The 27021-nt window shown below is 41.1% G+C and overlaps 1 protein-coding gene and 1 long non-coding RNA gene across 2 annotated transcripts; both read right to left on the minus strand.

The window, feature by feature from the left end:
• Window positions 1–6134: 6134 nt before the first annotated feature.
• Window positions 6135–11353, minus strand: LOC120242468. Its single transcript, XR_005531087.1, has 3 exons — window positions 11253–11353; window positions 6850–6916; window positions 6135–6195 (listed from the first exon to the last, which is right to left on the minus strand). It is a non-coding gene; the product is annotated as an uncharacterized LOC120242468 (long non-coding RNA).
• A 3570-nt stretch (window positions 11354–14923) lies between these two features.
• CAPSL (calcyphosine like) lies at window positions 14924–23612 on the minus strand. The gene is made up of 4 exons (XM_039248242.1): window positions 23476–23612; window positions 20506–20683; window positions 20009–20218; window positions 14924–15025 (listed from the first exon to the last, which is right to left on the minus strand). The coding sequence occupies exons 1-4, from the start codon at window positions 23610–23612 to the stop codon at window positions 14924–14926; spliced, it is 627 nt and encodes a 208-aa protein (XP_039104173.1).
• Between the last annotated feature and the right edge of the window lie 3409 nt (window positions 23613–27021).

Below are 27021 nucleotides of genomic sequence, written 5' to 3' on the forward strand. Positions count from 1 at the left end.
ACTCCTCAAAATTTCACTTTTAAGAATTTTCTAAAGAAATAATCACAGAAAGGGTTCAAAAATTATGTGCAAAAAATATCTATGCAGTACTGCTTCTAATGGAGAAAAATTATAAATATTCTAAATAAAATATGGTGTATCTATACTATGAAATATTAACAAAGTCACTAAAATAAATATGGTATAGTTTTAGATAACTGATAAAGAAAAAAGTCTATGCCATTTTGTCATTTCTTCCTTCTAGAAAGAGGAAATTCTGAAGAGGTCTCCACCTCTCTCTTACTCCTTTACCCTATCGTTCCCACATTGGGAAACTACCAGATTGAGCTGAGTATCTGTTAACTAATCTATATGTGTGCTCAGTAACAACCCATGCCAAAAACGAGTGGCTTCAAAGAACATCATGAATTGTCACAAATTGTCCATTGCGTGGGAGTTGAATGACCTAAGTTGGATTCTTCTGGGTGGTTCTACTAGTATTAGCTAGAATGACTTCAACATCTGCAACAGAACAGAAGTCAGCTGATTTAGGCTGGGTTCAACTGGGAATACCACTGATTCATGAGTTTCCTATCTTTTTCTTGAGACTAACAGGAAACATAGGCTTATTCTTTTCATAGTAGAGGCACAAGAGAGCAAACAGAAACATAAAAACATTTTGAGGCTTAAGCTCAGAATCAGTACACCTGTCACTTGCACCTCATCCTATCGGCCAAACAGGCCAAATGGCTAAACCCAAGCTCAAGGAGTGAAGAAATACTTTCTCTTGTGTGGGAACTCTGAAACATAAGGTAAAGCATGCAGATAGAAAAGGAATGAAAAGGGATGAAATGCACCTCCTTCATTCAGATGTGAGGTCAGACATAAGGCCACATTTACAGGAGAACACAAATGTTGTCCCTATCTGAAGAAGCTCCCCTGTCCCATTCATACAGCAGCAGGCCCAAAGATACCTTCCCTCCAATCCTTAATGAAAGGACTTTTGTCTATATGTGTACTGGAAATCTTTAGGAAAGGAAAAGTGGTTGGCCAATAAAAGGATTTCAATATTTATAGATCCCTTAATCTAATAACAAAACTGACCATTTTTCACATAAATTGTTAAGTAGGAGGAAAAAAACACACACTTCTCTCCTAAGCACAAAATGTAATTTCTTCCCTTCAGTATGACTGACCCCGCTAAAGTCATGTGCATATCCCTAGACCAATGTCAGTCACTAGAGAATGCCAGGTACTGACTGGCTTGGAAATAGTTCACTCTCTGGTTCTGGGGATGAGATGGGAACCTGCCCAAAATATGGGTGAGAGGAAGGAAATAAAAGATGTGAAAGAAGCAAACAAAGGTGTCTATTACAAAAGATCTTTTTTAAAAAGTACATACATATACAAAATTTTAAAAATTTTCTTTGGAGAAAGAAAATTAGATCTCCAAATCTCTATATATAGAGAAAGAATATTAGAGTTAGAATATGCTCAGAAAAATCTCTGGAAGACAAAACTCCAAAATGTTTTCAGTGGTTGTTAATATGGAGAAGAATGGAATGATAGATGGCTATATAAAAGTAAGAGATTTTCCAATTACTACTTTCCTCTTCTTTTCCTTTTGGGAAGGACTATACATGTTTTATTATTATAATAAAAATAATTAAAAGAATAAAATGTTTCTCAATATAATTCTTACTTGGAATTAAACCTTCTATTTTATTCTGTAAAATTTAATTTTCTATAATAACATTGATACTGACTTATTCAATAAAAAATGAGATTCTGCTGTTCCAGAGTCATCATCTGATTTCTTCCTTGTGTTATGGGTGACACAACAGTGAATTTCAAGATTCCTTATCCTCCCATCTTTTAAATAATTACTGAATTCCAGCACAGTTCACACCTCTTATTGCAAATTGCAGAAATAGATACTCTGGAACAAGATGAAAATGTCACTGTGGCCCAAGGGTGCAAGAGCACCTGGCTCCAGGAATCCCAAACAGACCAGGTTTGGCCACTTAACACTGACAAAATCCAAAGGCAGAGATGAGCAGTGGTGAAACAAGAAAGGAATGTAATTTGGTGAGGCCAACACCCAGAAGACAGAGGACTGATGTCCCTAAGTATATTTAGCACTGTCTCTAAAGGTTTATATGAGGGAAATGTGGAACAAAAGTTGGTGGGTACATGTAGGTGAGCAGTAAAGTTCAGGTCAGTCACTGCCTTGGGGTCAGTTATGTGGGGTCTTGCTAGCATCAGGGCAGTTGTTATTGTTTGAGGATGTGGTTTTGGCTCCTATCATGGGATGCTTTGCCTGACAGATCTTTTGCCTGAGTTCAAAGATAAGCCGAAAAAAAGAACTTAATTAGGTAGAACGTACACATTGAGGTCAAAATAAAGGTAACTAAAGTCCTATTTCAATATGGCATGTCTCTACAATTCACATCTCTTCTTTATCCTGTCTATTTTACTATCCTGGTTGAAAAGTCTCATAATCCTATCAAAATGGTGTTCATATAAATTTGTGCTTTCCTTTATTTCTGCTTGGTAGCATCTTCTCCCTTCCAATGACTTCCATGACTACTACCAAATCTCCATCTCCCCAAGTTCCCCATTGAATCTCAGCCCTCCTCATTCCCAGAAGATGTTCTTGTCTTTGCTTTGAGAAAACTGGGCCATGACTCTTCTTCCTCTCTATTTTCATCTACAATCTTACAAATTCCCATAAATCCTTAACAACTCTTATCCCAGTCAAAGGATAAGATTCCCCTCTGTCAGTAGAAGACCAAATCAATCATTAAGTCCTTTACTCCATCTTTCCCTCCTACTCCAGAACTTTGCCCCTTCAGTCATCTGATATCTCTTGTTCCTTTGCTTTTTCAATTACATTCACTGGCTCTTCACCTTCAAGATTTTCCTATCCATCCAGACCTACACCCTAAGCTTTGAATCATGTCTAGTAAACTGACCTTCCATGAGTAAATATAATATATGTCTTTTGTTCAGGGTTAAATCTCCAGCACCTAAGATATTACTCACTGGTAATACTGAATATTTGCTCAGTAAATACTTGTTGGTTGGATGAATGAATATGCAACTGCCTGTTGGATTCCTCACCTAGATATCCACAGGTCCTCAAAAGTGAACTCTTCATCTGCCTCATTGGTAGCTTCTCAAATGTGTCATTTCCCATGTATGGTAGAGAAGCTGCCATAATTCAATGGATTTAAGAGACCCAAAAGGGGAGACAGTAGATGTCTCAAGGATAGCTTGTATGAACTGAGATTATACCCTGTCCCTCCCCTGCATGCCGGATCTAAGAACCATAGAACAGCCTTAAGTGGAAGTCCCAGGAAAAACTTAAGCTACATTTTCTGCTAGCCAGCTTGAATGAGGGGATGCTCCAAGTCTGAAAGTGTATTAGAGAAAATAACATAATATTTCTTATAAACCTGACTGGTAGACTGTGATATAAAGATACATACATACTCAATAAAAGAGGAATAGAACAATGACAGAGCAAGGTAATCTTGTTGGAAGATAGGGGAAAGCTTTGTAAAGATTTTAACTTTTGGTTGGGCCTTGAGATTTGAGACAGTTTAGGAAAGAATCTCTTAGCTTGTTACTCTGATTCCACCCCAACTGAGTGTACCGAAAATCAATTTTGGTACAAACCACCCAGAGTTAGGACATGCCCCTCAAGTGATAGGGAACAGTCCCCAACAAGAATGTTCCTACTTCAGATGTTTACTTCTTACTTCAGGGCTATTCACACATCAGTATTAGTCAAGGTTCTCCAGAGAAACAGAATCAATAGTGGGTGTGAATGTGGGCTGGGGTCGGGGTGGGGGGTGAAGAGGGAAAAAAAGAGAGAGAGAGAGAGAACTAGACGTAGATTTATTTCAAGAAATTGGTTCGCATGATCGTGAGGGCTGGCAAGTACATATAGCAAGCTGGCATCAGGTAAGAGTTGGTGTTGAAGTCGAGTCTGATTTCTGTGGGACAGGCTACAAATTCAGGAAGGATTTTTACATTGCAGTCTTGAATTTATAATCTCTTTGTTCAAAATGCAGGTTCCTATGACACCCTCAGTTTCAGTAAGTCACTAGAATGATCCAAACTCAGGAAAGCATTATGCTTACTGACAATTACAGTTTCATTATAAAGAATGCAAATCAGGAGGACCAGCCATATAAAGAGACATGTAAGTCTGAGAGGAAATGCAGTGTGCTCTCTTCTCTTCTTATGAAATCAAGGCATGTCACACTTCCAGCAAATCAATGTTCACCAACCAGGAGGTACCACTGAGACTCAGTGTTAAGAGTTTTTAGAGAGGCTCATTATGTGGTGACCAGGATGGGGGCTCCTCACCAGAAAGCTGCACCATATGATGAAAGAGTTGGCACTTTGAGCCAGCCCACCTCTGAACAGGGGAGGGGTTCTGGAGATGGAGTTCATCATCTTTATTGTGATATTTTATATACAATTAATTAGAACAGAGGTATCTAAAAATACCCTAAAGACACAAACATCACCCTCAAATGGGTGAGGCACTCCAGATCCTGAATCCATGACGTTTCACTGACTTGTCTAATTAGCATACCCAAAGTGAAGAGTGTGTCCCTTCTATGGGTAGTTAGTCAGCTAAGAAGCACTGAGAAAGAGAGAGGTCAGAGAGGGCATCTTTAAGAGTTCCTTCCAAGGATTATTGTAAAAAGAACATTATGGTATTACTGGCAAGATGAATGCAAAAACTGTCAGCCTAATTTCATTAAATATTCAAATCTTCATGCCCTTTGTTCTGATTCCAGTGACCAAACAACCTTATAATTATGTTTCCAACAAGAGATCTTCCCCAGGGCACAAATTTTCTCATTTACTAACATGAATAACTTTGTTCCAGTATGTGAAATGAGACACAGCTACAACTCCCCACAGAAAGCTCCTGCATAGACATAAATGGAAAATTCCTAGTCCCTATATCATAGAGACGAATAAAGAAAGGATGAGTTGCTTCAGTGTTGTTGTAGCACGAATTTCAAGGTCTGGAATAGAGCCATAAAGGCCCAAGTGACCAGACTCGATAAGTGGGGAACCATTACCCGATATGGTTGTAGAAGTTGTTTTCTTGGTTGTTAAAATGGTTAAGGATAGAAAGACCTCCATTCTACACTTCTGCAACCTGGCAAATATCTTATTCCACATGGATTACCAAGACTACCAAGCATGCCTCCCTAAAAAAAATGGAAGGCAATGGGGACTGCTGTTTTAAGTGGCAGAGACAGCTAGTGGGCCACTAAAATGTGTACTGTCCTTACGTTAGATGGATTTTCACCAGCAAGAAGATTTCCTGACTGGGACTACACTTCCAAGCCTCCCCTGCATTTTCATGTAATTATGTGACTAGTTATCATCAAATGAAATGCCAGCAGAAAAGAGGGTGTCCCTTCCAAACCATAGCTTTTCAGAAAGTTCTTCAGTCTCCTCTACACACTCTTCCACTTCAGGTACATGAATATCATTGATTACAAAACCCTGGGAAACAGCAGAACTACCAAATGGAGGAATCTTGCAACCCAGAATCCCTACACGGAGGAAAGCTGTTCATCAACCACAAACAGCCGATACATAATACTGCTTCCTGAATGAAGAATAAATATCCATTGTTTGAACTTTTATAAATTTTAGGGTTTTTTTTTTTTCCTACAGAGAACATGACCCTAACAGGCCATAGTAGGTGAATGGCTTGGTATTCCAGTTTTAGCAACGGTTGCCATGAGCTTGCTCAGTGTAGGTCTCTCTTGAGTGACAACCTACCCTCGGTGGACTGACACATTCAGATCCTCAAAGCTGGAAGGCTGGGGGACCCAGCCCTGAGCTGTGAGAAATTCTCCAATTAAAATGCCAGCACACAAGGTCTCTTGGAAGTGCTATTTCTCTCCTACATATGCCTGTGAGGCACATACATTTTCCCGACACTTCCTTCATATTTTCAGTACTTCAAGGATAAAGAGAGGATGGCCCAGCAGTCAAAAATCACAAATTATGACGGCCAACTAGGGATGGGCAAATAATAAACCAAAAGTACTGGAAATACATAAGCTGGTATCTCTATCCATTGTGACTTGAAGTGTTACCTTAAAACCAGAGGCATCAATATCACAGAGAAGCTTGTTAGCGAAGCTAAAGTTCGAACACCAATCCAGCCTTCTGAAACAGAAGCATCATTTTAACAAGAGCCTCCGGTGATTCGGGTGCTCATTAAAGTTCAAGAAGTGGGGCACCTGGGTGGCTCATTTGGTTGAGCATGTGACTCTTGGTTTAGGCTTAGGTAATGCTCACACAGTTTGTGAGTTTGAGCCCCATGTCAGGCTCTGCACTGACAGACAGCCTAGCTCTCTTCCTCTTTTCTCTCTGTTCCTCCCCTGCTTGCACTGTCTCTTTCTCTCAAAATAAATAATTTTTTTAAAATTTAAGTTTAAGAAGCACAGAGTCAGCCTCTCCTCTCCCACTTTATTGCCTCATCCTTTCACGGTGAAGGGCCTGTGGTTATATGTGTAATCAATTTCCAGCCACTTTTGTTTCCCAAGAAGCAGATATTAGAGGAGGAGAAATGGGTCTGGAAACCTGGTATCACCTGCCTTGTGAAGGAGCCTGAATGTGGGTTCTAAAGATGAATTCCCAAAACATTTTCAAAGTCTTCTTCATTTATTTCCCTTAAAGCTCCAGAAAGTCTCCAAGGCTTCTTATAGGCACATAGATTTCCCTGTACATCACTTTTTGTCCTAATGGGCTGACCCAGGAAGTGATCCTACTCCATAAAAACCCAGCCTTCAACTAATGGGGCCAACTGAGCTCACCCACCTTTTGTCCCCAGAATCACCTATGTCCCCTGTTCGTGCACGTGTTAGAATTTGCTGACTTTAAATCCCTGGATCAAAATATGAAAATAAGGGGAAAAAAGCCATTAAATTTCAGAATAAAATAAGTTTTATTTGTATTCACCAAGAGACATATTAAAATAAGTAATCTCAGGGCATTTTACACAGTCAGGTGTTCATCCAATCCTTTTATCATCACCACCTGCTAAAGGCTCTAAAGACAACAAATCAGTGAAGGTTGGAGAAACATCTACAGTTACAGCCATAAGGGGAACAACTGTAACAAGAAATACATTATTTCACTTTCCAGCCTCGCTTCGTGGCTTTCCGTCTGCCTTCCGTTCTTCCTTTCTTTCTGATTTTAAAATATATCCTGAGGCATTTAAGAAAATGAATATGTTCCAGGCAATTAAGTAAGATGACTGAAATCTATTGCTTTTAAAATCCTAGTTTTTTCAGAAACTTTAGTTTATACTTTATCAAAAATCTATAGCAATGGACTTCTTTCAAAGTCATTCCACTTTCTGAGAGTCCCTGATTTCCAAATAATTAATAGAAAGTGTCATAATCTCCAGGATTTTGTCATCATTAAAATGAAATAGGCGTCTGTGTCAATAGAAGCACTAACACCAGCATAATAGTTCAAAAATTCTTCTTCTGAAACCTGGGGGGAGAGGGGAGATAAAGGCAAAGGAAAAGAAGGAAATGGTGTCAAAATATGTGAGTCATAGTAGAGAATTTTACATTCTCCCTGAAATGTTTTCTATTGAGTCTGATTTCCCATTGGCAATCAAGAAAAATCAAGTAATTGAGGATCAGGGTACCTGGCTTTCCTTTCCCCTCAAACATGGGCATTTGCAAGGTTTGCCAAACCACTGGCCATCATTTATTTCGCATTAAGATAAAAATGTTTAGAACTGTGCTATTCAGTACAATAGCCACTTGTCACATATGGCTTTCTAAATTTAAATGAGGTAAAATTAAACATAATAAAAAACTGAGTTCCTCAGCTGCACTAGCCACATTTCAACAGCTCAGTAGCCATATGTGGCTAGTGGCTGACATCTTGGAGAGCACAGATGTAGAATATTTCCATCATCACAGAAGATTCTATGGGAGAGCACTTCTCTAGAGCATTCTTTGTATGATCATACTTGTGATTATTATTAATACATTAGGGGAGAGAAATTTATAGTATAAATGCACAGATAAAAAGCTCTTTAGGGAAAGTTTAGAGTGATCACATAAATCAAGATAGAACTAGAGAGTGGGGTACTTCCCAGCATCCTTGGGCACCCAGGAATCCATGATGCCTGGTATTCAATAGCAGAGGCAAGGAACTAGCAATATGGGAGGTGCTAGAAGGCCAATTTCTTGATTTGGTTAGGATACGTATTAGCATCTCATAGTTGGCCCTGTGCCTCCTGTAATGGGAAATGAGAAAGTAAAAGAGCAGGAATCAGCCCCCAGGTTCCATTTCTCTCTCATCCCTCTTAACCTCTCCCAATCCTCAATACCAACACATAGAGTAATTCTATTGCCCACAGTCCTAGGGGCACCACTCAGAGGCTGGGCAATGTACGAACTTGCTTGGCCCGCTAGATAGAAGTAGTCCAAGCCTGCAAGGAAATAAATGTTAACATTAAATGTTCAAACTCCCATTCTTGGCTGTCAAAATAATGGGTTTTTTTTGGGGGGGGGGTGGAGGGGTGGATTACTTTTGTTTTTTTAAAAACATGAGCGAGTACAGTTTGAACAGGGCCTTATCATTTTTAAAGAAGAAATTCCATCACCTGCAACTGAAATATCACACACATAACATTTTTAAATGATCCAAAAGCACCGTCTGGGAAGTCAACTTTTAAAGAGGCATGATACGTAACATGTTAGCTAATAAGAAGAAAGAGATTTTAGAAAGAACTTAAGACAGAAACAAAAGCTAGATGAACCCTTTTAGTACAACAGTTATTAATGTTTTCAGGCCTTAAACTAAAGAAATTTCTATTAAATCAGAATCATGTTAATGGCAAGGCATGGTATGATAAAATGACAATGACAAAGTTGGTATTATATATTAAACCATATCTAATTTTGTAGCTCAAAAACCTCAATTTCTGGCTCCTCAAAGTAATATCCTAACTATTGCTGTTATGACACATTCTTGTTTTCAATGCATATCTAGCTTACTACTGTAAGCATGTGTAGCTTTTTAAACAAAATATTTTCAAATTCATAGCATAAATGTCACGGAAATTCTGCTTTATAGAATATTGTTTTTCAGCTTCGATTTCTATTTAAAATACAATCAGGATAGGATTTACATACAGGAACACCTCAATATCTAGTAAATAGTTTGTGTTAAAGTTATATAAATAAAGCATTGCCATCAAACAATTGGCCTAGGATGGTTTTCAGATATGTGGGAATTTTTTAGGACTAGCTTACTAATTATATCCATACGCAAATAGATCTCTCTAAGTATGTATAAAACACACATGAACGTAGGTAGGCACAGCTCTTATAATCTTTATATACTGACTTGCATAACAGCCCATCCTTTTTAGTATAGATGAAACAAAAGTAAATTTAGCAAAGCTTAAATTAATAGTGATTTATTATATTTACTGTGCAGCTTCAAAGATAATCTTAAATAAATGGATGCTGAATAATATTGCTAAATGAGATTTGAGGCATGACTAAGTATGTAATCTGTGGAATGGGATTTATTTTCCAGCCCCCCTTGGAAACTAAAAGAATGATCTGGGTCTCATAAGGCAGTGCCTGACGTTTGGTAATGCTCTGCTTTGGGGCTGCACTTTATCCCATCAAGGTGGAAGGGCTCTGTGGCTCCTTATCACCATGGCAAAAGCAAAGTACTCTGCCGTCTGTCATTTTCTCTCAATTACAGGTTCCTTTCCTGTTCTAAGGCTCTCTCCAATCACTGATTGTCATCAGTTCCGCATGTGGCCTGAGTGTTTCTAGGAGACAAGCAACTCAAACCTTTCAAGTTTAAGATCAAGATGTTCCCAGAATCAATACCAGTGTATTAGCACCAAGTCTTAAGATTGGTAGAAAAAAAAGTTGCTCAAGTCTTTCATGACAGGATTACAAGCTACATACTCAGGCCTGGCTTCAAAATTTCAGGTACTTGATCTCTGAGTCACAGGGCCCATCTTAAATTTATTACGGGGTCTACAATATAGTCTAGAATATATTCTAGAATCAAACTGGAGATGAATGATAGTTACATGGGCAGCATAATGGGTGTGACCCTGTGCACATTTCAGCTATCTGCCGCTTGACCCCATGTTGGGAGCGAGAGTGGGAACAGGAAACCCACGGTGCTCACAGGAACTTTGGTGAAACGGAAATTGCATCACCCATGTTCAATGGCTGTTAGTTAGGATTTGTGTAATACTCCAGAGAAACCATAAACAAACTAATTCCACTTATGAAGAGGAAGAAGAATCTAGAACAAAAGAAAATAGACCATTACATTTGGAGATTTTCCTTTCCCTGAGACAATATACCTTTCTGGTAGTTGCAAGGTCCATTATCAAAACTTCGGCTACTGGTTGGTGGCTCATAGTTTCAGTGTGTTGCACTCCTAACAAGCACCTTCCACTCTATTCTGCTGAGGGAAGATACTGGCTTTGGCGAAGCAGGTGTGAAAATAAAACAAGAAGGTCATGCTATTCTCAGAGAGGAAGAGCTGCTTCACCACAACCTCTCACCACACTAACTGAGGTGGTAAAAGAACTCTTCTCACACAGCAGTGTTCTCAGAACCCCCATCAATCATTTGTTTATGTTGCTTTCAACAGATTTCACCTGTCATCCGTTTTATAAGATATGATTTTAGGGGATTCATTTAGTGAGGCTTTTTATGACAAGAAAAGAACCGGCTATCTCTGTCAAGGCTATGTAGTTTCCACATCAGCAACCTGGAAGAGTACGATGCTTAGAAACATTGGCTTTCAAAAGGATCAATTATACGAAGATCACATTATACGGCAACCTATCATATCCTTGGCCCCTTTGTTTTTCCTTGAATCATAAGCATTTCTGAAATGTTAAACTTTGCTGCTTCTTTCAACAGGCTCTTAATTTAAAAGAAGAGCCTATAATTTCCAGGAAAACAATTCTATGGATTGAACTGAGAAATTAGAATTTGTGGGGGTTTTCATTCTATGCACCAGAGAGTTGTGCATAAACCCAAAAGGGTATACCACTCAGAGATGTTAGTAGAATTTCAGGAAAGAGGGGCAGAAGGGCACCCACACACCAGCAAAGAACTCATTTGGTTAATTTCATCTCTCCACTTGATTAAACATCAGCAGAACAAATGGCATGTGTACTGCCTAAAGAAGGTTGAATCATTACTTACTTGAACTTCTGGGGCTCAGTGAGGCAAACCACACTGGCTAAGAGAAGTGAAGGGAAGACACGATGGTCTGCTTCCAAGAATAGAGGGGTATTTTCCCAGCATTGTCTTGATAGATTGTCTACATCGCCATATAAAGGGATGCAACAATCCCAGCTTCAGTGCCTATGCTTCCTCTCCTCTGTGATCTCTTAGCTCTGGGCTATTAGTTTGATATGAAAGCCAGTGGTTTTGTTTATATTCATTCTAGCTCCTTCCTCTACCCCCACAGCCTAGAATAGAACAGGGCACATAGCAGTGACTCAATAAATATTTACCAGTTAGGTATTTACATGTTGGGTATTCAACCTAACGCTGTGATGCAACAAAGCTCATCTACAGCCTACTTGGCAGGGGACCAGCTCTGCCTTAGAAAACTGCTACTCTAGGGTGTGAAGTGTTACTCCATACTGCCACCAAACCACCAAGAGCCACACATCAGCCCCCAGGGTGCTATTTGGGTCTGGGCGAAAAACTCTATCAATGTTTGAATATCTACAAAAATCAGAAAATTAGCCTTGCTGACGGACAGAAGGAATCGTGTCTTGGACTAGAACACGGGTGCTTCCTGGATTGCTCACCTGCGCTTCTGAAAGGAACTCGGGCAGGACTATGAACCAGCCCTTGAACAGAGGCTTAGTTAGGGTCAGACCTCTGTTCCTCCCCAGGTTTGCCTTTAGGGGGAGCTAGAACTCAGATTCAGCACTGATACTGTCGACTTATTCTGACCAATCCCGATGCTCAGCATATTCACATACGCTGTTTCTGTTTCAGGAGAAGCTACTATATCCATCCTCTTATCTTTGGCTTGTTTATTTACTTGCTCTCTGGGGTTCAGGCCCCACAGGGAAGGTCCTTCTACGGGTTATTTTGGAGATTTTTTTTTTATTGTGTTTTACTTTCTGACCTCAATACTTGCTTTTTAATTCGCAAATGGAGTAAAATTTAAATTGTGAAAGTCAAATAAATAGAAAATACATCCAGAAAAGTATTAGCAAATTATTTTTCTTAAATCACTCTTCTCTGTCCCACCCACTGCTTCTCTGTCCCTCCCACTGCTACCAGAAGGAATAGAGTTAAATAAGTGACTCTGACTCAGCCAGAAATCACAAATAAGGAGCAAAACAGGAGTGGAGTGATCCTTAATCATCAATTTGTTAGATCTTGTGGGGGGGTGGGAGGAGACCATGGAAGAAGCCCTTGGTGGAATTCTTGCTTGTGGGCCCAGAGCCTGACCTGCCAGAAGGGATATAACTGAATGTGACCAAATACACTGTGAAGCACGTGTTATCTAAAATCTGTGAGCTATGGCCTATGCCCCATTTAGACAGGAAGCAAAAATATCACTGGGGGAGACGAAGCTGATAGCTATGACCTAGTCCTTGTTCAGAATCACATGCTAACTCTATGGCCCCAGTTAAGCAGAGGCATGAGTCATTCCCAGAATCAAAGACATAGATCTATCTAGAGCAGTAGGCTTGAAACTGCCCATGGCCAGGAAACCAGGGACCTCTCCTTAGCCATAGCAACAAAGTGCAGGTTACAGAAAACATGGATTTTTTTTTCCTATACAGCCCATCACAATTCTGATTTCTACCTCATTTCTATATATTTCTTCATTATACTTGGTATCTTTCAGCCTGCCAATCTCTATATAAGCTTAGATAATAAAGCCAGTGGAGAACCAAACTTGTGTCATTAATTTCTGAAAAAGTAGCTTTCCAAAATTTGGGGATGCTCCCATCCTCAAGAAAAAGGTCACTTTTCCAGCCTGTCATCAGAGTCTGTGGGAGTTTAGCTTCTTGACAACAAACAAACTGCCATGATTCTCACCTGGAAACACATGCTCTAAACACAAATTTTAAATCAAAGTATATCTTGATCTCAACTTCCAAGTCTGTGAGACAAAAAGTAAACAAGTGAGGGGCGCCTGGGTGGCTCAGTCGGTTAAGCGTCCGACTTCTGCTCAGGTCATGATCTTGTGGTTCTTGAGTTCGAGCTCCACATCAGGTTCTGTGCTGACAGCTGGGAGCCTGGAGCGTGCTTCAGACTCTGTGTGTCCCTCTCTCTCTGCCCCTTCCCTGCTCATGATCTGTCTTTCTTTGTCTTTCAAAAAATAAATAAATGGTAAAAAAAATTTTTTTTAAGTAAACAAATGAATTGGTACAAAATATGGCAAGTGTGCTTGACCCTAAATCCAGAGTCACTTAAATACTTGGATCTTAAAGGGGGCTATTACCCCAATCCATACCCCCAAGCCAGGGGATGAGAGCAGCCAGGGACAGAGGAGACAAAAAAGGATGGTCCTTGATTACAAGGCAGGTGGTTATCACCTCCAGCACCATAGCCAAAGGGCTGATCACTGTTTTTATCTTTGGCTCCAGACACAGAACACATAGAGGGAGATTGATAGTTTCAACATCCTTTTTCTAACAACTGAAGCTGCCTTTGTCTCAAAGCCTTTATGGGGAGATTCTCGCACATTGACAATACGAAGCCAAAGCTTAGAGCAGGAAGGAGAACACTTTGGGCCATAAACTGTCAAGATGGAACACCCTCTTTGAAGTAGACCTGTGACCCTTGTTTATGTCATAACCCACCTCTTGTAATGGTGGGAATGTCAACATCATTGGCCCATGGCAGGGCGAGGGGAGATGAACGTTCCACCAGACAAAAGTTTGATGATACAGTCTGTTCACTCACAAGACAAGAGGTCCCCCATAAAATCTGAGAGCACAGCCAAGCGTAGAATTTTAACCATAGGGATTGTCCTAGTTCTACTGCTCAAGGAAATGGCCTCCCACCTCACAGAAGCTTTAGATGACCCAAAAATGTCATTCTAAATCTATTCACCAAACCGAAGCTCCCCTAAACCATGGGCAGAGAAACTCAAGATTCAGGTATAAAAATTGAGGCTGATGTGTGGTTCTCTTCTGGTCCCCAATTTGGAACCAAAGCTCTTAAAGTCAGGAGGGTGGCTGGGTGGCTCAGTCAGTTAAGCATCTGACTCTTGGTTTCAGTTCAGGTCATGATCTCACAGTTCATGAGTTCAAGCCCCTCATCTGGCTCCTCTGTGATGATAACATGAAGTCTGCTTGGGATTCTCTCTCTCTCCCTCTCTCTCTACCCCTAACCCCATTCGTGTGTGCTTGTGAGCTCTCTCTCCCTCTCTATGTCTCTATCTCAAAATAAATAAATAAACTTAAAGAAAATTTACAGTCAGTCATAAAAACAGATGAATTCTCACTCTTAGAAATAGACTGTCTACAAGGATGTGGAGAAAGACTGTGGGTGCAGAGGAAGGGATTATAATTAAAATACTCAAACTTTTATTAATGGCCAAGGAGGGCACCTAATGTTTATTAGACACATGTACGTATCCTAGCACCTGGTTCTAAGAGCTTTCCAAATCTTATTTTAATTAATTCCTATATTAGAGCTAAGGAAACAGTTTCAGAGAAGTTAAGTCACAGTTAACTACACAGTGTTATGTCTGCCCTAGAAAATGCAGTGTGTGTCAACAGCGAAGAATCACTGTGATGAACATGAAATCAAATGCGATCCTGGTTTGGGGCTGATGTTTAATCATTTGGAGCCATGTCTGGACCCAGTGCCCTGGTCCCCAGGTCCTACATTTAGAGCTTCCAGGCAGTTCTCATCATGACGATGAAATACACATCAGTGTCAATGGATGCGCTCACCCCTGCATAGTAGTTCATAAATTCCTCGGGGGTCACCTGCAGTAGAAAAGTTAGAAACAAAAACATAACTTTGCTTCCCACCATTTCAATGGAAGCCTATTTCTAGTACCTGTAAATGGGAGGGAACTTTGGTGAAGGAGGCTTTTAGTGACACAGATCAAGAATAGATCTCAGACAAGAGCAAAGAGTCAAGTTGAGGATGGCCGTGAGGGGTGGCAGAGGGAAAGATGAGTAAAAAGTCTTGAAAATTTCCAGACCAACTTAAATGGAAAGTGAAATATAGGTTCTCGCCTCTCTTTAAGAGCAGGAGCCCATCTGTTCGGATCAGTGAGACTGAAATTCAGAGTAAGAAACAAGTTTCTTTAGCTGTAGTTAGTACGGGTTTTCTGTGACACGTCAGAAACAACACGGCATGTCCTGGGGTGAGGGCAAGTAATGTTGTACCTCTTAAAAAGTGGAATTCTGTCCTGAGGATAAAGAAACAGATTTATAGTTAAATACTCCTTAGCTTCATGCTTTTTTAAGATAGAAATTACTCATTTGAGGCACAAAGTGAGTCAAATAAGGCACCCCTTGCTCCATGCCCCCTCACACTAGTCTGGGTTCTCTCCATCCTATTCTTAGAACTGTCTTTTTGGAATAGCAACCAATGTGTTTTTCAAGGCTAGGTTTTATATCACTTTCCTTCTAAGAAGAAGAAACAACAGGTATCACTATTAGTTTTTTAATATCTGTCAGTGATACGTACACTGCAATTCAACCATACTGGCTAACAGGATTAGTTGACTCAGGGAAGAATTGTCTTCCTGTGTGAAGGATCTCTGTGACCAATCAATCTAGCCCAAAGTACAGCGCCGCTCCCATGGGAGGACACAGACATGACAACGATGGCTGTTTGAGAAATCTGTTGTTCTCTAGTTAGCCCTCAATTTAAATTTTTTTAATGTTTATTTTTGAGAGAGAGAGACAGAGTACGAGTGGGGGAAGGGCAGAGAGATAGGGAGACACAGAATCCAAAGCAGGCTCAGACAGCTGACAGCTCAGAGCCTGACTCAGGGCTTGAACCCACAAACTGTGAGATCATGACCTGAGCCAAAGTCAATCCCTTAATCAACTAAGCCACTCAGGTGCCTCTAGTTAGCCCTCAATTTTAAATGTCACGAGGGATTAAAAACATCACAAAAAGTGAAATCCATTAATAATTCTAAACCCCTCTTCCAGAGTGCCTACCTGCATCTTCTAAGAATCATATAAACTGATTGACCAACTTGCCTTTTTTTTTTTACTGTAATCATAAGTGGACAGAGAACAAAAAGTCAGGGGATCCATATTTCTCTCCCTGTACTTACCTCCCCCACACACAAAATAATAAAAAGCAGAGACAAGAAAGTCATTGAACTGAACTAATAGTTGAGATGGACTCTTTGGTGGTCTGGAAGTAGAAATAAATATGTGCATAGCTTTTATTAAAAATTAGAAAACCATTAATATTCTCCTTTCTTCAATTTCTTTACTTACGTCCTCCTTTGCATTTCCCATTTATCCAGCATTAAACCTTATCTGGAAGTCAGATTATGTAAAACCAGACATCAGAACTAATATATCTGATCATTTCAAAAAAGGCCATCAGTTATTCTTAGTGAAGTGTTTGTTTGTTTCCTGAGACTCAAATTATACTCAGAATAGCCTGAATCACAAATCCTATAATTTCTCCAAGTTTTTCTTCATTGTAGTAAATTACTTTTCAGTCATGAAAACTATTCCTACTTAATTATTTTGTTTGATATTAGTAAAAAGTAAGAGAATGGACACCCCTGCTTTTGGTCAGCCTCTTGACTATGCTACCCTGCATTGATAGAATACTCGTTAAATAATGGAGAAGGTCCTAAATGGGAGCACTGGAAGTATTTGAGTCATGATACAGAACACAGTACTGTTTTATATGTTTCAGACTGATTAGAAAAATCATAAAATAAGTTTAGGTTGTTTATATACACTCAGTAATGTATTAAAATATTTTAATTATTAAAAACTTTCTGTATGAGAGAAGACAGCAAGACCCATATTCTCTCAAAGCCTAATCTACTTCTGAGAGATTTAAAAAATATATTTGTAATTGTAAAATAACATATACAAATGAAACCTCCCAAACCTAGATATTAAAAAAGTAAGAAGTGGGACACCTGGGTGGCTCAGTGGGTTAAACATCCAACTCCTGATTTTTGGCTTAGGTCATGCTCTCACACTTTGTCAGTTTGAGCCCTGTGTCAGGCTCCACACTGCCAGTGCTTAGAATTCTGTCTCCCTCTCTCTCTGCCCCTCCCCCGCTCATATGCTCTCTCTTTCTCTCTCTCTCGAAATAAATAAACATTTTAAAAAATAAAAATAGAAAAGTAAGAAGTGTAAATCTCACCCAATGAGGGTGGGGCTTAGGGGTAGAATTAGAGCGAAGAAGGTTCACTTCATACATGATTTGGTTGCTTTCATACTTCCATCCATATGGCTTCTGGTGCACAGGGGGCTCTGGGGGTGGGGCGTGAGGAATATTAGCACAGGATCCATTACATCAAAATCCATGACTGCTACAAAACCAGGAGTTTTTATGAACACCTGAGAACTCAGCCTAAACTATCAAAAATTCACAAATTTCAGCATCATAAGGAATATGCTAAATTTCTTTATCTTTTTAAAAATTTTTTAATGTTTTTTATTTATTTCTGAGAGAGAGAGATAGCCTGAGCAGGGGAGGGTCAGAGAGAGAAGGAGACACAGAATCTGAAGCAGGCTCCAGGCCCTGAGCTAGCCATCAGCACAAAGCCCGATGCAGGGCTTGAACCCACAAATCGTGTGATAATGAAGTCGGACGCTCAACCGACTGAGCCACCCAGGTGCCCCGGAGTATACTAAATTTCTTGGCTTATTCTAAATTTTGTCTTATTTTGATATCAGCTACATTTTTTAACCATATGTAACTGCACTGGCTTCAAGCATAGCTATGCTTCACCATAAGAAATCTTAACGTATAAAACAACTCAATTTGAAAAAGCTAAATTAAGGATTAATTCTTCTCTTTATAAAAGAATTTATCACGTTGTTTGTTTACGTCAATAGTTCTTTGTGCATTTAAAATATGATTCAATGTGCAAAAGTTTGAATTGTACATCACTTTCCAAAAACATTTTCATTATGTCTTTTAAGTGAGATATCCCTCTAAAACCCTTAGCACAATACCCAGTAGATAGGTAGTCAATAAATGATCCAGATCCATAATTATGCCAAATGAGGTTCATGTGTATATTATATGTAGTAAAAGAAAAAAGTACTTAAAAAAGCACTTCTGAATCTTTTAGAGACAGGGATCTCAAATATGAATGTGAATAAGAGCCATCTGGGGCACTTACTAAAACTGTAAATCCTTGATCTCCACCCAAAAATAATCAGATTCTGTAGTTCTGTGGTGCAGCCAGCAATGTACATTATTAATACGTAACCCAGATGATGATCATGCACAGTCAGCTGTATATTAATACAGGGTCTGTGATAGTCAGGTGATATCAAATACTGTTAACTACTAAAAACCCCAATGGCCTTTATGAGTATTTCAGAACTTAAGATGGCTTGTTAAAATAAATGTCAAAAGGGACAGGAGTGGGAACTTTAAATAAGCTGAATCATAACAACGGGCTACTTTGACTTGGGTTAGAGAAAAGGGCAGCTGAGGTTTCCCCTGACAACGAGGAGAAGGAACCACCTGCAGAGAGGAGGCAAGCACACCCTGGGATCTCATATAGAGGCGGGCTAATTTGGGGAAATGGCAGTTGACTATTTTTCCACTGCCATTTCAAAGATCAAAGGCCAACAATGTTGGAAGAAAACATATGGTTTAGTTCTGTTACCTCTGTCCCTAAGCATTAGGCTACACTGCAGAATCTACCCCCATCCCTTTTTTAAATCTACCTCTGTAGTCCCTTCAACTGAAATGAAGGGTATTTCTCTGTCCCCAAGAAGAAAATGTCAGTAGGAAGGATAAAAAGTGTGCCTTTCTATTCCCCTAGCCCCTTGCTAATAAGACTCACAATGAAATTTCATAGCAAAAGTTAGGGGTAACTCCCTTAAGAAGGGGAAGCCTTGTTTCCTATTCCTGTCATTAATATCTTTTCTTCCTGCCCAACGCCCCTCTACTCCTTCCTGTGTGACACAGGGGTTCGGAGGAACCCTCCCCAGGCGTCTGCTGCTGCTAACTGTGGCTGAAGTAGAACATTCCCTTCCCCATCATCAGAGCCTTCAGGACACCTAAGAGCAGAACTGTTCTGAGTTCAAAACACTTATGGCTGTTGATAAAAGACAGATGACATTGTCATCTCAGCCTGGACACAGTTGCAGAAATGTAATTCCTTACCCTACCAAGCTATGTGTTCATAACTTGAAGATACCAGTTAATGGAAATGGGGTGTTTTTAAGTTCACTATAGTTTAGAAATTCAAGTTAATCTCAAAGCCTACACAAGATGAAATCGAAGTAAATTCTGTTATCTGGCATTCCCTTTACTGAAAGCTTCCCTTAAATGGCACTTCCACATAGCAAAGTGTGATGACAAATGATATTGTAAGGATGAGTGTGAAAAGCACTTCAATATCCTGAAATACTTTGTGAATTGTGTTCCAAAAAATTAAATCATTATTTCATTTTGAGGTTAAATAGGCTTTACTCTAGTTCATTGGAATGTGGCTGGCTAAGTATGGTAAATATAAGTAACCATGAATGGAGTGTTAAATCAAAATATCATGTTCTCCAGATGATAGGTATTTAGCTGTATGTGGATTCCCCACCAATATATGTGCACACACACATATATTATCACTTTCATTCCCAACTTTCTAAATAGTCTCTAAGGAAATATTTTACTCCTATTTATAATGAATATGTTATAAGTATTTTTTAAGGCTTTGGACCTATTACCTAATTTCAATTACAAATTCGACAGAAGAAATTCCACTTAAGTTAAGCTCTTTTACTTACCAATCCATCTTTGTCATAGGGTGAATCAAAGTTATCCAGAAATTTCCTGAATACTTGTTCCTCTGTCCATTCTCCATTTTGGTACTTAGGATGGTGTTTCGCATTATACACCTCACGAAGATCTTCAATTGTTATAACTCCGTCTCCAGTTTTGTCTAACTTCCTAAAAGCTTGCATAATTACCTCTTTTCTGGCTCTAGACATTGGAGGCTAGATAAATAGATAGAAACACATATACAGACAAAAAAAGCAAATGAGCTTTTTTGGTAAGATATATGATGAAATATCTGATTCCTCTCAGTGGTATGAATTTGTTTGTCTGCTGTTAAAATGACATGCATTATTGTTACTCCAAAAGTCCCTAAACATGTTGTCAATCTCCTTCCCATCTCCTCCACAGCACAGTAACAACTTCTGAAAACAAAACCTCAAAATAGCCAACCCAAACCACGTGAAAGCCAAACTCAGCAGATACACTTATTCATGAGGCCACTTACCCTTAACGTGAGAAGAAATTCATTGAAGTCTATTGTTCCATTTCCATCTTTATCAAACCTCCGGAAGAGCTCTTCTGCCTCTTCCTTTTCCATGACCACAGCATAATCATTTAGCCCTTTCAGAAATTCTTTGAAATCAAGGGTTCGGTTGTTATTGTCATCCATAATTCGAAACACTCTGAAGAAAATGCACACGTGCACACACACACATACACACACACACACACACACACAGGAAAGAAAGAACAGAGAATAAGATGTCAGCATAAAGATTTAAAAATAAACCACTCTCAAGGTTATTCTCTGTACCCTCCTTCCAAAATTGGAGAGCCTCTTCCCAGCATCTCATAAAAGAAAAGCTTTAACAGAAAATGTACTAAATGATCCTAATTCTATGACATTTTGCAAAAGGCAAAACTATATGGACAATAAAAAGAAAAAGGAAGGAAGAGAATAGATGGAGCAACAGGGAATTTTTAGGACAGTGTAACCCACCTATAATGGTGGATACATGATACACTTGTGAAAGCCCATAGAACTGCAGAGTACAAAGAGTAAAATTCAGTGTATGCAAATTTTAAAATAACTATTTAGGAGGTTAGGGAATCCCAGGAAGGAAGGTGGACAGTGACAAGGGAACTCAACTGTATTACTAAAGTTTGAAACAACCTCAAACTTGGGAGGAGGTGGGGTATGAAGGTGCTGACTTAAGTGGCTCTGGAGATGAGTAGAGTCTGTAGGACTAAAGGCAAAAGGAACTACAGATAAGCACTGGACTCTAGTTGATAACAATATTTCCCATGGAGATTTAAGTTAAGAATTCTGACATTACTATAAGGTATACTGGAATTGAACAATTAAGTAAATCGATGGCAGATGGTGGGAGCCAGGCTTATCACTGTTGAAATAGGAATTTATAGATAAGCCAGGGGAGGAGGCTAGAATGGTCAGATGCATGTGGTAATAGGCTAGAGTTGGAGACATATGAACACATGTTTAGCTTAATATAAACACAGATGATTACATATAAAAATAGCTATAGATATGTACATATATTTACACATATACTTTCTTGTTCTGTCAGCTAAGAGAATCTAGAAGAAGTAACACCTAGAAGTAACCACAAGCACATCAAGAGCCTAGACCTTGGTTTACAATACAATTACCCAATAAAAGGAACGGGGCTTCTTGGAGAAATGTCTGATTCTAGAACTGGGACATGACATATGCAAGATGAGCTTGGAGTATCTTGTACAGAAAGTAAGGAAGTGATCAAAACAAACAAGCACATAAACTTAACACTGATGGGGATACATCGAAGGGACATAGGAGCCAACTGAAAGAGCTTCCAAAGCCCAAACTTCAAGAGTTTGAGCAATAAAATAGTGTTAAATTGTAACACAAAGTAAAAAATAAATATCAATGAGTCCATATTGGTTTAAAGAAATTATTAAATAAATAAATAAATAAATATTATTTAGAAAAAGACAAATTTCTCTTGCTGTAGAATTCCAAATAAATTATGCACATACTCTGCCCTCAAGGAGGGAAGCATACTCCCCACTCCCTAAGTGCAGATTTGCATGGAGACTTCCTTCCTTGCAGTCCAATATGGAATGGGGGGGGGGATGGTAACTTTACATTGGAGAAGCCAAACACAACCTCAGCCAGGTGGTAAAGATCAACACCAATAATGATAAATCATGTTGATGGTATGCATCCTTGACATGATGTGATGAAAATGGCACTTTACTTCTGTGGTCCCATAAAACCATAGCTCCAGTCTAATCATGAGAGGAAAATTAGGGGGGCAAGTTCCACTTGAGTTGAGGAGAGATTGAGAGAAGGGCAAAACTAGTAAAGAGGCCAAGACAGAGCACACAGTGGAGCAAAATGCCAAGGATGAGCCAATAAACTGGCTCACAATGAAAGGGCTAGGAGGGGTTGGGGAGTGGATAGGCAGCAAGAGGGACTCAACTGAGTGGGCCAGTGAGTGGAGAGAGGGCAGTGTTCCTGAGGGGTTTGCACCACGGGCAATGATACAGGTCCAGGGTGAGAGATGTGGAGGTTGTAGGTTGGGGTGATACAGTATTGAAGGGAAGTGGGCTAGTCTTCTTGCTGGACTGTGACCTCCTGGCCACCAGGATCCACGTGCCCACAGTCTGGGCTTTAGACAGAGCCAGGCTTCGTCTGAGAGTTTGAGACCGTTGAAGGTGACATCCCCAACGCTCAGTAAGTTCTTCGCTGTAAATGAGGTCATCTATAACCTCCAATGTGAGGTTGGACGCCCCTGCTGTGGCGCCCTGTATTTCTCTAACACTTAACATCACCACGGAGATTCTCATTTTTGTGACAGTCAGTTTCTTTAGTCTAAGTCTTGCCTGGGGCCTGGAGAAGCCTCGTTCACCCACGAACATACAACCACCTGGCCCATGGCTGGCACTCCATGGGGTCCGTTAAAAAGAGATCCTGCCAGCTGGAGGCTCACAATCTCTTTCTCCTGGTCCTGAGGACTTCTCACACTCTCAGAGGGTCAGGGGACAGACCCTATGGAGTTGGAAGAAGACCACCGGCAGTGAATACCCCACAGGCAATTCCAGTGCCCTTTGGAGGTGAGCAAGACGTGACTTCCTGAGAACGCCCTCTTCCCTCTTCCAAGCTGGCCCCCATTGTCACAGTTTCCAGCAGAGACCCTCTCTGCATCCTGCTGGATGTCCCTGGGACCTGGGCACGCTTCTCCCTTCACTTCAAATTTGTCCCAGGAGCTGTGCTCTCGTTGCAGACACAGCCTTGCTGAATCTGGGACTAAGAACCAAAAACTGTCACAAAGGACTTCAGAGATCAAATTTTACAAACTGTATTTTACAAATAGGGAACTGAGACCCTAGAAGAACAAGACTTGGTCAAGGTCACACAGCTAGTATTAGCCTCACCTGACAGCATCCTGCCTCCCCATGGCCGGGACCCTACCTGCCAAGTCCTTTGATGCCTGCAGAGCCCCTGGCCAGGCACTGAAGTCGGAGTCTTTCAATGGGATCAGTGGCCGTGGTGAGCTTTCTCTTGGCCTGGATCGCCATCTCTCGGTCATGGCGTGCTGTCCCCGCCATCTGAGAGGAGAATTCAAAGCCTGTTAGCAGAGCTCAGCTTCTCACCTGCTTCTGGCCCTTCAGGGTGACAGCAGTCTCTCCAAGAAACAGCCTCAAGCCTCTCAGAATCTCCAACTTTTATTTAGACCAACTATGTGCCCAGCATATTTCTTACTTATTTAGTCCAGAGAACACCCGATTTCTCTAGCCTGGACAACAGTTACAAATAAACAGCCTTTCCCAGTTACACGGTCATCTTGCTGAAACCCTCCTCCTACCAGAAAATAAAGAGTCTCACTTCCCTAACTCTCCTTTGTGGGTCAGCCTTATATACTTTATTCTTTTATTTAGCATTCTACATGTTCCCCTTTGACTCCACATTTAACATTCTCATCTATGGTTTAAACATTAACTTTTATTGTTTCTGTCTTGACTGAGATTCTCAACACTGCCCTCCCAGTAACTAGCATGTTTTGATGCACAGACTAGTGTCCATTAACACCTAGATTCTTAGGACAGAAAAAGGTAAATGGACGTTAACTCTCTCCTGACAAATAGATATACTACCTTTTTTCCAGTTTGGCTTTTGTGTTTTGAATATTCAGAGACTGCAGTGAAGCATCCTCTCCTGAGAGGTCCCTGAGCCTGCATTGGGGCTGGAGCTTTCAGAATTTGCACAACAGTGGGAAGCACGGTGGCCTGGGAACCTGGAGACCGAGTTTGAGTCCAGACTCCAACCCACTCCCAGAGATGTCTGTGCAAATCTCAGGGTCTCTGGTTTCTCCTCCTCTGTCAAATGGAAGGATTGGATTAAATGATCTGAGGGGCACCTGGGTGACTCAGTCAGTTAAGCGCCCGACTTCGGCTCAGGTCATGATCTCAACGTGGGTTCGAGCCCCACGTCAGGCTCTGTGCTGACAGCTCAGAACCTGGAGCCTGTCTTCAGATTCTGTATCTCTCTCTCTCTCTCTGACCCTCCCCTGCTCATGCTGTCTCTCTCTCTTCTCTCAAAAAGAAAGTTAAAAAAATTAAAAATTAAAAATAAATAAATGATCTGAAAGTTCCTCCCTGTTCCAAAAACAACTTATCCTCTTTTGAACTCACTGACTCATGTAAATGAGGGATTCTAGAAATTACTTTGTTAAGTGTGAATTGTGAATGAATGAGCAAGACAGTCGAAGGCTATGCAAACACGGCATTCAAGATGCAGAAAGATGGTGTTCTAATGGATCTGCCCTTGGCTCAAGGGCCCCCCATCCAGGGCCAAGTGCTGACATTTGTCCTGAGGGCCACATTAGGAGGGGATTCTTGTCATTGGAGATGACACCTCTCAGATTCACAGTCTCTAAGGCTGTTCATCTCCAATACAAGCTATAAATTCTCCCCCACAAAGATCACATTGTTTAACTTTGAAGGAGGGGAGCTCAGACCCAAAACTGAGCCCAGAATAGGTAAGTCAGGGATGTGCACGCTGGCCTGCCTCGTTGCCTACAGCACCTCCTAAGAGCCATCTTACGGGTTCCCTCCTCCTTGACCCGCATTCTAATTCCCACTACATGGATGCAAGTGTGAGTAATTCTTCTCAGTTCTCTTGGACACCAGGGCGAGGAGGCTTTTGTCTGTTCAGTCCTGCCCTCTTTATTCCACATTAAGAAGAAATTGCTCTGCCCAAAGCTATGTGGTTCCCTCCTTGATTCCTCCAGCACCGGAAGCACAGGTGTGCCAGAATTCCAGACGACCACCCATCCCGCTTTTGGAGACCTCCTCTCAGCTGCTGTGGGGCCATTGTCCATAGTGTTCACACTCCCCTCAGCAATCTCTTCCACAGCCCACATCAACTGCCTCCCTGGCAGCATTAGCCTTCTTCACACCTGCACTTCCCTGTTACTATTTTGCCACCTGATGTCAAGCTGATGACTCCAGGAGCTTGTCCCCAGCTTCTGGCCCGAATGCCACCCCCACAGAGTGCTCCAGCCACTATCAGAATCCCCAGGTTCTGTATGAAAACACCAGTTCACCCCGGCCACCTCCTGCTCCCTTACGCACCCTCGTCTGAGGCACCTCCTAGCCCTGAGCAGATGTTGCTGGTGGTAGTGGCCCCAGCCTCACCCCGCCTCCCTCCACCGGAGCAAGAAAGGCAGCAACGCCGTGCGCTCATCATTCTTTTTGTTTGTTTGTTTGTTTATGTTTTTATTTATTTCAGAGAGAGAGAAAGAGAGAGAGAGAGACAGCGTGAGCAGGGGAGGGCCAAAGAAAGAGGGAGACACAGAATCTGAAACAGGCTCCAGGCTCTGAGCTGGCTGTCAGCACTGGTCATGGCCAAGGCCTGGGGGAAGTGACTGCTTAACAGGTACGGCTTTAATGTTTTGGAACTCTACGAAGGCGGTGGTTGCACAACATTATGAATGTACGGTATGTTTTTAAGTGACTAATTTCACGTTATGTAAATTTTATCTCAATTAACAGAACCTTATGAGCTACTTATAGCTGTGATTTCTGTTTCACAGATGAAGCAAGTGGGGTGCCGTCAGTGTGGGTCCCGGGAATTCACTCATCATGAGAGACCCTGAATGATGGCCCCGGCGCCCCGCCCACCCCCCATCAGCAGACTGGGGGACTGAGGTATGGTCTGGTAAAGCAACTTGTCCCAAAGTCTTGGCTCACACCCAAACATAGATCTTGTGACTTTCAAGCAGACCTCTCTTGACTTCACCACCTTTGTGAAATAATATAAAAGAATCTGGAAGCACAGTTTCATGGCACTCACTCATAGGAGATCAGGGTAGAGTCCAGGAAAACACCCTGCCCCTCTATCTCCTGTGGCCAACTAGACACAGTGACCATGCTAATGATTACCTCTGGAGTAGAATTTGATATATTCAGGGAAAACAAAAACAAAAACTTCGTTCTTCCCATGATACTTGAAACACCCATATTAACCATTCTCTTTCCTCATTTAGTTACACATTTCATGGACAAACAGCTAATAGGCTTTGCGTGCTGTTTTCTGGGCACCAGGGCTGCAGAGGAAGGATTACTCAGAGAAGCAAGCCCTTGAATAGCACAGAACCCTAAATTTAAGTACTGAAGTCCCCCACTTAAGCAGGGCAGGACACAGGGTTTGGTAAGAACTGGGGGCTTTCAAGGAAGGCACCATAGCAGAGGGTCTTGGGGAAGAAGAGAGACATTCAGGGATTCTAGACAAGCTTGCATTAAGGCTCCAGGCACCTGGGCCAGAGTCTGTCCCCAGACTTGTGTCATCGACGTCACAGCGGGGCACAAAGAGAGTCCTTGACTGCAGAAGACCCTCCTGGAGCCTCGAGAAGCAAGCAGGTGACAACAGAGGAGGCCCAGCCTTGCCAGGGCAAGGCCAGAAAGAGGATCCCTCCTCTCCCGATGCACGTGGCCGCAGCGCCACCTGGTGTTGGCA

The sequence above is a fragment of the Hyaena hyaena genome, unplaced genomic scaffold (assembly GCF_003009895.1).
Source record: "Hyaena hyaena isolate Hyena2069 unplaced genomic scaffold, ASM300989v1 scaffold_310, whole genome shotgun sequence".
NCBI lineage: Eukaryota > Metazoa > Chordata > Mammalia > Carnivora > Hyaenidae > Hyaena > Hyaena hyaena.

Coding starts and splice junctions, on each gene's coding strand:
- CAPSL (XM_039248242.1), bottom strand. CDS start 23,612: ATGGCGGGGACAGCACGCCATGACCGAGAGATGGCGATCCAGGCCAAG. Junction 20,684..23,475: donor GGCATCAAAGGACTTGGCAG/GTAGGGTCCCGG, acceptor CATTTTCTTCAG/AGTGTTTCGAATTATGGATG. Junction 15,026..20,008: donor CCTATGACAAAGATGGATTG/GTAAGTAAAAGA, acceptor TTTCTACTGCAG/GTGACCCCCGAGGAATTTAT.